The sequence below is a fragment of the Phaethon lepturus genome, unplaced genomic scaffold (assembly GCF_000687285.1).
Source record: "Phaethon lepturus isolate BGI_N335 unplaced genomic scaffold, ASM68728v1 scaffold44477, whole genome shotgun sequence".
Classification (NCBI taxonomy): Eukaryota; Metazoa; Chordata; class Aves; order Phaethontiformes; family Phaethontidae; genus Phaethon; species Phaethon lepturus.
This window is the reverse complement of record NW_010551946.1, coordinates 11,717-23,764: the sequence shown is the minus strand read 5'-3', so window position 1 is coordinate 23,764 and position 12,048 is coordinate 11,717. Positions and strand designations below refer to the sequence as shown.

At 50.8% G+C, this 12,048-nt stretch overlaps 1 protein-coding gene across 1 annotated transcript; it reads left to right on the top strand.

The window, feature by feature from the left end:
• Nucleotides 1-1,749: 1,749 nt before the first annotated feature.
• Nucleotides 1,750-11,829, top strand: ACER1 (alkaline ceramidase 1). The gene is made up of 6 exons (XM_010291077.1): nucleotides 1,750-1,842; nucleotides 8,220-8,334; nucleotides 8,714-8,852; nucleotides 10,002-10,139; nucleotides 10,706-10,843; nucleotides 11,661-11,829. The coding sequence occupies exons 1-6, from the start codon at nucleotides 1,750-1,752 to the stop codon at nucleotides 11,827-11,829; spliced, it is 792 nt and encodes a 263-aa protein (XP_010289379.1).
• Nucleotides 11,830-12,048: the final 219 nt, after the last annotated feature.

Sequence of the window (12,048 nt, the reverse complement as noted above, 5' to 3'; positions counted from 1 at the left end):
ATGCAGAGCACCAGGGATCAGGAGTCACTGTGGTGTGAATGAGCACATGGAAACCCAAGATCATGAAGAAGCAGACCTCAAACCAATCTGCCTGCCATCTATTTTATTTTTCTTCTGTAGCTGTGATCTCATCTGCTCTGGGGAACCAGCCAGGCAGGATTAAAGAGAGGGCATCATTAACTTGCAATTGTAAAAGAACGGTGGAGGTTTATCCACAAGTCAGTTTATCTGGTTGGAGCAGGAGGTTACAGAAGAGCTTGTTTGTATTAGTGTTACACTCCTGTGTTTTCTCCCTTTGAACTTCTTCTTGGGAAGAGAAGCAGAGGAAGCTGTGGTAGGTTCACACCACTGCACACCTACAGTAACTGCTGAACTCAGTGGTGTTGCTCAGCTGACATTGGTGTAAACAGGGACTTGACTGTTTCTCCGCAAGAATGTGATCAACTGATGAGTGGTTTTATGATAAACTTCCTTTCCCTGCGTTAGGCTCAAAGCTGAAAAGATTTTCAAAGAAAACAGAGCTCTGTTTTCCATCAGTGCCTTGGGAGCTCAGAGATGTTACTGAAGTGCTTGGTGTCACCCTGGTACCTGCTCGTTCTGCAGAGCTAGAGAAGCACAGCCGGATGGGTTAGTTCAACACTGCATCCAGGGACTCAACTGCTCAGCTCCAGGGAATTTCTGTGGCTCTTGTGTACCAAATACCCAGCTGCTAGGGTTTGGATGGTGCGTCCACACACCTCTAAGGTTGGGACCCCTCTTTCAGCTTCTAAAATAGCTCCAAAGTCTCAAGGATCTGAAACAAAATATGATCAATAGGAAACTTGATCAGAACTTTTACCTTTTCAAATTAATAAGAGAGGGATGAGAAATGACGCTCACACTGAGGACAGGAAAGTCTTCAGCATGGGGAAGAAAAACAAGCAAAAGGTTAGATTTTTTTTTAGAATCCCACTTGTAACTGCAGCTTCTGCCACTATGAGGGGCCAGGCTGGAGGAACTGGCAGTGGAAAGCCCACTCAAGGTGTGAAGCTCTGATGCCTTTCACTGGGAAACCGGGATGGAGCTTGCATGGGAGCACATTCAAAGTGAAATCACTGCCACTGAAGAGACACCTCCCAACGCCTTTGCTCTGCACCCCCAGGACTCCAGCAATACCCTGGTGCTCCAGGGCTGAGCTTGCATAAGATGAGCTCCAGCCCTCAAGAAGATGCTGAGAAATGACTAAGGAGAACAGAGCCAATGAGCAATAAACCCTGTAGAGTTGTCCACTCCCAAAAGGTAGCTGACAGCCTACAAAGTACAGGGAAGTCCTCTTGGCAGAAAGATCTGAGTCATAAAGAAAGTGAAGAGAAGGGAGAAGACAGGGTGACAAGGACAGGGCTGAAATGGGGAAGCATCGCGTGGCAGCAACGACACCTGATGAGAGATGTTAATGCCATGGATGGGGCTGTGGTGACCATTCCCAGGCTCAGAGTTCAAGAACATTTCCTAGGCTGATTTGTCACTCCTGCATCGTGGGGAGAGAGAAGGAAATACTCTGCAATATGATGCGTGCTGGGAAGAGGATGAGTCTCTCATAGCAGGGTAAGGATGCTGTGCTTGAGCAGGCTGGTGCAACGTGAGCGCGCGTGTGAGCAAGCGGCAGGCAGGCAGAGCGCGCTTCTCCCTTTCCATGTGGGTGCGCAGCACATTCCTTCTCCCTGTGCAAAACTAACCCACTCCTCTCCTTTTTGCAAAGGTGGCCCAACAATGCCGAGCATATTTTCCTACCAGAGCGCTGAAGTCGACTGGTGTGAAGGCAACTTTGAGCGCTCGACGATCATTGCGGAGTACTACAACACCGTGAGTGCGGGCGCATCCGAAGGGCAGGCTGGGGCGCGAAGGCAGCCGGCTCCAGGCACCCAGGAGCTGCTTTTGGGAGACGAGACGGGACAACCTTGTTTTCTCTCCTCCTGCTCACTCCTTTGAACTTCCTGGTGTTGGAGGGTGCTGGTATGGGGAACACTTTCTGAGCTTCAGGTAAATCATGGGACTTTTATTGCTTACAACAGCCAGTTGCTCACAAAACGAGCTGGGGTCAGGGGTACTTCTGGCACGTGTGGGGCTGAGTTCCCAGTGAGAAAACTCTGGCGGTGCTCCTTAGCCCAGATTTGTGAGATCCTGTTATACCAGTCCTGCAGCTCTCCTGCCAACTGGGGTAAGTCCCACACAGGGCTCATCTATTCCAGCTAAATGTACAGGAGTGGCAAAATGAGAGACAGCACTTGCATGAACCGTGTCAGGCAGGTTGGAAATCCGGAACTCGAGACAGAGGAAAGCTGGTGCATGAGCCAGTTTCACCTCCTATGATCCTTTATAATTCAGACTCCATCCAGCGCCAGTCCCTTAAATGTAGCCTCCTGGCTTAAGCGCGGCTTAGAAGCATCCGTATCTGTCTGCAGAGGACTCGGTAGATAACCAGTCTCTGCAAGCATGTCCTTCTACCTCAGTGCAATTACAGGCTAGCAGGGGTGCGAGGCATGTGGATTTACAACCTTCCAAAGGCCTTGTTTACAACTTTTAGCAATTACTGTCTAACACTAGAAGTTCTTGTTCTCATGGAAATGTCTCTTCCTCTTTTTTTAAAGCATTTCCTGCTTTTAATAAATTGCCTATAATAACGACAATTTCCCCACCCGAGTCCCTCAGCTCCCCAGCTCTAATTGCCCGGCCAGGGTCTCGGAGGAGGGGAGCTCAGGCTGTGTATAGTCACTTCTCTTTGAGGGAGTTAACAAATAAAGATCTACCAGTCCAGAGCAAATCCTGCTTCCCTCTGGCATCCAACTGAATGTGTTGTGCTGTTGCCTGTTTACCGGCACTGCATCTCTGCCGGATGAGCTCAGAGCAAGGCATAACTAGCAAGGAGATACAGAAATCACTTATACTTACATCAGTATTTCAAATGTAGCTGGAGACGCCAAAGGGCTCTGTGTTTTGGAGCGTCGCTGGCAACGCTGAAGAGGGGCTGATTTCCACACAGAGCAGGAAGTCGGAAAGTTATGTTTTTAATCAGAATTCACTCTGGGAGATAAATTTGCCTCACCTCCTAGTTTAGCACATAGGCAGCATTTTTAAAATTTGTGTTTGGAGCTGAGACCCCATTTTCACAAGGATCCTGATTTACACCCAGACTGTCAAAGTGGTTCAGGATCCTTAACACACCGAGAAGTATCTCAGGAACTCTCCAAAAGCACTTAGGTTGTCTAACTTCTCTGCGGCACACTGCTAGACATGGGTTGGTGTGGCCAGATGCATAACCATCTTTCTCAGGACCCAAAGCCCTCTAATCTCCATAAAATGTTAACTCTTAGCTACCTAGGTCACCTTTGGTTTCTAAATTCCTGAAAATCTTACTCAAGTGGCTAGTTCTGGACTGAGATCCCTACTAGCCACAGACATCTCCCATGTTTCCATACTACACCACCTTTGAGGCACTGGGCTAGTTGGGATGAGTTTTCACTGGACAGGACTCAGACACAGCTTTCCTCCAGGAGAGGAAAACTTCTCCAATGCAGAGAAAACAGATGCAAATTAGTGCGATACCGAGCAACACAGAGAGATGTGGGCAGAGCAAACCCTGCAGGATTTTTTCCAGTGATTAAATTAGACCCTATTCCTCTCTATATGGGAACACAAGGCACCTCCTCCCCAGCAGAGAAAGAGCTTTTTTTGGTCTCTGCACTGATCTCCTTCTTGCCAGGCTCACTTTTACCAGTCCACGGAGCTCAGCAGAGTGCCTGTGCGGATGGAGGGTACCACTTCTGCAGTTTCTGCCTTAAGATGTGATTTCCACTTAGAGAAAGCAGAAGAGATTTAAACCTGCCTTGATAGCTGCCTACATCAGGGCTGGCACGTGATCTCCTGTCCAAACAAGGGGAGGCAAAAGAGCAAACCCTCCTAAAAACTGCTGCTGTCTGAGCATCTGACCACAGCCCCAAAGGCTGCACCATGCTCAGGGCCAGACCTTGTAACAAAAAGCAGGCAGGAGCATCACCCCTTCATCAGTCTGCACACACTGGCTGGCATTGCCTGGCTCTCACCCCTTGCAGCAGCACCAGGGGAGCACTCTTCATGCCCCAAGGATCAGGCTCCTTGCGATGTGTCCTAAAGAGGGGACTACAGAAATCTGAACGGACTGAGATCCCTAGCTATCCCTGCTGGCTGGCAGCACGCTGCAGATCCAGGTGGGGTTCAGAGAACTATCCCAGATGTGATCCTAACAGCCCAGATCTTCTCTTCTCTCCTCCATTCATTTGTTCCCCATCTTCAGATTGCTTCCTCCCTGCGGCAAGCTTTATGGGCCTTATCTCACTGGCCTGTCCTGAGATAATTATATCAATATTGACTTTCAGAGTTTGCCAGAGTTTTAGACTAGCTGGGAATCCAGCCAGCTCCTACCCAAGGCTCCTGCCCCACTAAATCAGCAGGGCTTCCTAATGGAGCATCCTCTTCAACATCTTCCCAACACTGCCCAGGGCTCAAGCAGGGTAGTTTTGTGCCAGCAGCAGCAGTGTGCTGCTGAGAATTGCTCTGTGCCAGCCTCACTTTCTCTCAGGTCTGCTTGGGTTGGATGCTTTTTCTTAGAAATAAGCACCAAAGGTATGAGCAAAGAATGTAAACAGCATCTTTAAGTACCTAATAATACATGGTGGCTTGTGATTGGATGCAGTTCAGCAACAAAGCTGACTCAGTGACCCAGAAATATATTGTCTTCTGCCTGCTGGTAGGAGAACAGTATTGTGCTACATGAGGGTCATCAGTCAGGGACTTGTCTTTCTACCCTCATTTCTTTCCCGAAATGACTGATCCAGGATGCTGGTAATGACACCCAAATCCTCAGCAGTCTCCCTGGCAAAGCAGCAGGAGCTCTGACACTGCCGTATGTTCAGAGCTCCCAGATGCTTCATCGAACGGTGGAGATAAGATCAACTGCAGGTGCAAATTACCTAGGTATGCCCAGAGAAGCACTCGCTTTCAGAATGTGTCTGAGCCGTGGTGTGCACCCCAGCCCTCCGCACAGGCTCAGTAACACCGCGGCACTGCAGATGCATCGCTCTTTTCCTGCCCAGAAAGTCCCGGGCAGGAGTACGGCAGGTCCTCGCCTGGCACTCTGCAAACACTAGACAAACAGCTATTTCCTGCCCCAAAGCACCGGCATGACATTGCGATGTCAGGACACGCAGCCTCATCTTCTGCTACACAGGTCTGGCTATTAGGAACTTGCTATACAGGTCTGGAGAGCCTCTGAGGTATTCACTTCTGTCTTTGGCCCCGTGGGCTCTTCTGTCAGCTAAAGCTGGTTTGCTGGCCTTTAAGTGAATGAATGCACTCCAGTGAGTCTTGCAGAAATCTTCTTTCACTACAGAAAATTCCTGCCTTGAGTAAGGACCAGCACATGCCTTGGCTGCTCTAGCGCTGCTGCCATGCTCACAGAGCCAGGCAGATCTCTGCAAACCAGCATCTCCTGTCCCAATTCGTATCGGAGGCTTGTCCTCACCCTGACATGGATGGAGATGCAAACAGGTTCTCTGCAGGTCTCTCCCTCCATCTGAGGTTGCAAAGTGCAACAAGAGTTGCACAAGCCTTGGGGCCTGTCCCATGATCCTGTTAACGCACCATGATTAGAACCATGTCACTGATCCCAGTCTCACTTTTCTCCCAGTGAAAGAAGCAAATACCAGTATAGGCGGGCTTGGCTCAGGCACCTAGACCAGTAACTCACACTTGTTAGGAAGTGGGACATAGCTGTGAGCTCACACAGTGGAAAACCACGGGGCTGAGTCCCTCTCACAGGTCAAATTCACACCTCGTCTCCATCACCACTCTCTTATCTCCCTGGCATCCCAGGCAGAGGGAGCTGGTGCCTCCTGGCCAGTACGTCCCAGCTAGGCATAAGGAGAAGCCATGCTGGGGGGAGCAGCGTGAGCAGACTCTGGAAAAACTTCCTAATGGGAGGGTTTTTTTTACTGGGAGCAAAACCCTCCTAACCACAGTCGAAATGGAGCTGGCCACATCCTACAGGGAAGCTATAAGACAGCACTTGCACATCAGGGCTTGGACCCGATGGCTGATGAATACCTGTGTCCCCACAGATGCAGTTTTGTAGCAGCTCTCCCCTAAGCTCTGAGTTTGGCTGCTCTGCAAGGAATCACTCTATCTTTTTAGCAGTATTGGCACAGTTCCCCTGATTATCCCTCCCGTCTGATATCTGATCTTGCACATCTCATTCTGAATTAATGAAGCGATAACATTGCTATCATGTAATTAATAGCACTGTCGCAATGCCCACTGCAGCAGGGATTCAGACCTTTCTATACGTAATCTCAAACTCCTGCATTTCTTCACTTTGACCTGCATGCTGGCACTTGCATACTGCTGCCTTTTCTACAAGCATTTTCTCTCTCCTTGCTACCCCTGCTTGTCTTCCAAAAGCCTCTTTAACCATTTCATAGGAAAAGAAATGTTTGCAACACAGTTGTTACCTTAACACATGGTTTGGTTTCTCGATCATTTCCGAACAGTTTGACCTCAAGTGTGCAAGTGGGACCAGCACTTCTCTTTTCATAGCTGGAACGGGAACAGGCCTGGATTTGGCTCTAAGCACCTACAGAAAACCAATACATTTGGCCTGAGAATTGCTGTTAATGGGAGCATCAACTTGTTTCATGAAAGCCTTAGTGAAATTCAAGATTAATCTCCAGGTGTTAAAGGGAATAGAGACCTTACATTAAGTGTGAATTGTGTTTCCCTCTGGAATATGAGAGGGTGTGTTTCATATGTATGACAACAACCCTGTGATTTGCAGCCCTGTTACCATAAACTTAGATCCCATGGGACATCACAAGCCAAGCATCGATTTTGCAGTTTACCTGGTGCATGTAAGGGCTGCTGAGGGGTGAGACTCCAGCTGTGGAGGTCAGATTCCAGGGTTGGGGTCTGGGTCAGCATCTATCTGAAAGATGAAAAGAAAACGATTGTCAGGGTGAGATAAAAGTCACCCTGGTGGCTTGCCAAATGGCATTTTAGCAGATGGCTTTTGCTGCTCTTCCAAAGCCCCAAAGAGCTGTCTGGCAGGTAAAACATGGCACCATGGTCCCAACCTTTCATGAGCAAGAAACACTTTCCCTGTGGAGGCTGTGCTTCCCTGTGATATCCCTTTACTGAGTTTGCAAGATCCGGTGAAAAAGCCCAGGTAAGAACCCAGAGAGGGTAAGGATTATTTCAGACTTCATTCCCAGGTAGCTGCAGGGTGGAGCGGGCCTGATCCAGAAGAAAGGTCCAGGCTTTGGGCACTCACTGCTCCTCCCCAGCTCCCACACTTTGCCCATCAGCATCTGCTATTCCCCAAAGCACTGGCACCTTCAGCCAGTCCAGGCAGCAGCAACAGGTTGAGCCCCAGTACCATCCCCTCCGTCCCAGACAAATCAAAGTCTGTCCATGAAGCAATTTTGCAGAGTTGGAAATCAGGGCAGAATAATTTCACTGCATTCATTTGCTAGGTATGTTTAAAGGAGGTTTATGACTTCATGTAATTACTAGTGTCCAGAATACCTCCCCCCCAGGCCAGGTGGCTTCACACATGACACTACAGGATGTCACCTCAGTCCTGTTCCCACCTACCAATGTCCTGCTTGTCCTGCTGCTCTCCACCTCACTTAACACCCACTCCCAGTTAACAATGGTTTCCCTGACTGCGGCTTGCGGTGGTGGTCTAGCTCCTCGCACCCACTCAGCCCCTCACAGGGGGCTGGCTGCTGGCCAAAAGGGGCAGAAGCCACCCAGGGAGTTTTTGGCAGGTCTGGGTTGACAGGAGAGGGGGGTGGCAGCAAAGAGAAAGGCTTTGTCATCTTGCTTGAAGACTCTGGGCAGCTGAAGCTAAACCATCACCCGCAAGGGGCACACCAGCTTACCCTGGGCTTGCTGGCCCCAGAGGTGCCTGCGGGGAGAAGACAGATGTCTGCAGCCATTGCTGTCACAGCAATAGCCGTCCTTCCAGTTCCAGCCTGGCTTCTCGAGAAACGCCTCTGCCCTCTCCCTGTGCCAAGAGTAATACCTGTCTCTACGCGATGCTTTCCACGAGAGATCAGTATCCTCTTTGCACATAGAGATACTGAGGCACATGGTGGGATGGGACTTGCCCAAGATCATGCAATAAGCTGAATGTGCCTCTTGTTTTTCAGATCAGCAATGTAAGCTTCTTTGTCCTTTCTCCTGCCCTGCTCTACCTGAACCGGCAGTACCGTCAGCAGCGTGCCTTGCCCTTGTATTTCTTCTCTGGCCTGCTCTTCTGTGTAGGTGAGTACCAAGGTTGTAAGAAGACCAGACGCATTGCCAGAGTACACAACTGTTCATTCATGATACCTTTGGCTTTGGAGGCTGCTTCTTAGTGGCCCAAAGCACAGGGGCAAGCTCAGGTGGGAAACCGAACAGCCGTGTCTGTCTGAAGCCCTGCAGCTCATGGTTCCTGCTGGCTGTGGATGCACAGTTTCCAGCCCAGTAAATCCCCACAGTGCTGTGTGGACTGACTCACTCAAGTCTCCATTAATGCCGAGGTCCATGCCCTGCCCTTCAGGAATGGTGCGTCTTTAGGAATGCCCCCCAAGAACTTCCCAGGCCACACAGGCTTGTGTGAGGACGGAGCTTTGCTGACACAAGCTGTCCTTGCTCCTTGCAGGTATCTTCTCCATGTACTTTCACATGACCCTGAGCTATGTGGGACAACTCTTGGATGAGCTCTCCATCCTCTGGACGCTGGCTGTGGCATATTCTTTTTGGTACCCAAGGGTTTACTTCCCCAGGTGCATCAAGAGCAGGTATGACTTAGAGGATCATAGGGTTGCAGGCCCAGAGGGGAGGGATGGGACATTGACATTGATGTGTGTGACCCACAGATCCTCCCCAGCCCACAGCCAGCTCCCCTGTACGGGCTCAGTGTTGAGGTTACTGCAGTTTGCTTTGGGACAGTCCTTCCATCACTCAGTGGTGGATGTGCTGATAGAGGAAGAGTAAGAAACCCTCCCACAGGGAAGGGCTGTGCTGGGCTCCTGTCGACTGGACCTGCTTGTCTTTTTGAAGCCGCAGAGGAAATTTTGCATGGAGAATTTAAAAATTAATTAGGAAATTAAATGTTCCTGAGCACTGCCATTCAATTACCCAGACTGTCAAAATGTTATAGCATTCCCTGCCACCCACAGAGAGCTTGCCCTGGAGGCTGGTGGGGTTTCCCACAGGACAAGTTGATCCAAGTTAACACCCCACTTTTCAAAGATTGTTTGCAGGAGGGCTGGCTGGCCTAGAGGAGCTCAGCAGAAAGGATGGGATGTCTAGGTGAGCATGGATCAGCAGAAACAGGAACCCATCAGGGCTTTGCTCAAAGGATGGTCCCATCCTGGTAGGCTTGCTGGAGCCCTCTGAGCCAGCGCAGTTAGAAGCCTTGCAAAGGCCTGCTCCAGTTCTGCTCTTCCCATGCCAAAGAGGGGGTCACCAGGAGTTCACTGTGGAGACATAGTTGGGGGAGAGGGGAAGGGACTTGGGAAGGGATTTGCATGTGAAAGGCCCCTCTGAGCCCTATTGTTGTTCAGTCAGCATGTTTGCAAGGCTCAAGCCCCTTCCCACCACTGCTGGGACTCCTGCTTTGCAGCCCTTCCCTGGGGAAAGCTCCCAAAGCCTTTGCCTCTTGAAGCTCGTCTCTGGCATCACCATGAAAGTGCACAAGTTACATTCTGGGCTGTGTTCCCTGCTCTGTCATGGACTAACTGGGGTGCTTTGGGCAAAGCACAGATATAAACAGGTACCTCAGCCTTCCTGCCAGGACTACTGCAGAGGTTGAGGTCAGCCACGTGCAGACTGGAGGTGCTGGAGAAGGGTTTCCTCTCTCAGGCCATGAGCATAACGTCTTGCGTCCTTATCCTTCCATACTGTGATCCCTGGGGGCACTGACACTTACTCCCAACTCCCTTTAGGAAGCACTTCTTCTGGTTGAGTGGTGTCACCACAGTGATCAGTACCTTGATGTCCTTCATCAAACCAGCGTTCAATGCCTATGTGCTCAACTGCATCGCCTTCCACCTGCTGTACCTGACATGGTGTGAGCTGAAAAAGTAAGGAGGCTGAGAGGGGTTATCTTCACGTCCATTGCACGCTCGTGGTAGGATCACACGTGGCAGGGACTCTGTGCACAGCAGTGAATTGAGCCCAAGTCTTCATCAGCCACATGTTGGACTATCAGCTCTGCAAAGAACTGGGGCTGCCTGGGAGGGACCAGGAAGTGGCAGAGGCAGGGGGATACAAGAAGTCCATCTGGCCCAGGTGCCATGCAGAATGGGGACAATCCATGGGACAAGTGTATCTTCTCCTCCCCAGCTGCCATCTCTGCAGCTTCTTCCCCTTTGTGGGGGATTCGGGAACCAGTGTGGGGTTGGGAGACCCCACGAGGATCTGGGGAGAAAGACAAGAGTGCCTTGGCATCTCCTACCATCATCCTCACCCACAGAAATTCAGAAACTCCTCTACAGAGCCACACTTCTCTGGTTCTTGTGGTCTGATGAATACTCTCCAGAAGAAACTGTGATTTGCTCTGCACTTGCAGACAGGAACCAGCTCTCCTTAAAACTCTCTTTCCTTCTAACATGATACTCTGCTCCCTCACCCTCACTGTGTCTTCCAGGTGCAATGACAAAAGGGTTCACCGGATGGCCGCAGCCATGGTTGTGTGGTGGGTACTGGCCATCAGCAGCTGGATAAGTGACAGGTGGCTCTGTGGGCTCTGGCAGGCTGTCAACTTCCCCTACTTCCACAGCTTCTGGTAAGGGCTCCAGCACAGAGGCAGGAACCCCAGACCAAACATTTCAGGGGCTGAAGGGCCACAGCTAAGGAGAGGTGGCAGCAGGGATGTGATACCTGACCAGGGAGCAGCCACATCTCTGCCCAACCTTCTGCCTCTTTCCTGTGTCACTATTAATGTTGCTCCTCACCCTGGCCCCAGCCCAAAGGTTTGGTCCTAATCACTGCTTAATATCCCCTACCTCCTCTGCAACAGTCAAATGGTGTTTTGCAAGTGAAATTGTTCTAAAAGTCCCTCCAGGTAAGCAGCTCGCTTTCAAAGGGCTGCATCTGCTCCCAGGAAGCTGCATGAAGTGCAATGTTCCTTGAGTTATTTTAATAGCCAAACTGAGAGTGATTTGCTTGGGCAAGACATTTCAGTGCCTGGCCAAATGTGGCTGTAAGTGCTGCACACAGTGCGCATTCTCAGATTCATCCTCAAAAATCACTGGGGTGACTGGGACAGATACCCAGTGCTGCTGGGCTAGGCCAGGCAAGGTGGAATGGGTGGTTTTGCTTGCGGCGTAAGACCCTATATCACTCCATCCCCTCTGCGCACAGAATTGTCCCAGCCCCAGCTCACAGAGCTCTTCTAGGATTTCCCTGTAGACATAAACCCTGCAGGACCTGCACTCCCTGCAGCCCTCGTGCATCATGAGATTGGGACCTTTGCCTGCCATCGCTGCACCCCTTGGCTCTAGCTTCACGGTGGCAATGCCAGCCACACACCGCTACAAGGTGCAGGAGGAGAGGGTGGAGTTACCCCTGTCCAACATATGTTTTTTTGGTTTCCTTGCCAGGCATGTGCTGATTGCCATGTCCCTCCTATACTGCTGCCCACTGGTCATCTACTTTGACGTCAACTATGAGATGCCGTCATTCAAGCCAAAGCTAGGATATTGGCCCAGCGACTCTTGGCCTATTGTGGTGCCTTACATTGCCCTGGAGGAACCCCACAAGCAGTGCTAGAGCCGGTTGCCCTCAGGCATCCCTCGGGCACAGAGTGCGTGATGCACACGTGTGCGTCCGCATGGGCAACACCTCGGCTATGTGCCTCTTCCTCGGATAAGGGCAATGTGGCTAGCGGGTGGGGCAGGGAGCAGCTGAGGCCTCATGATGCCCGGCATGAAGCAGGGTGGGAGCCCACAGGTGCCTTGGAAGACTCTGCCCAGACTGGTGTCCGGGGAA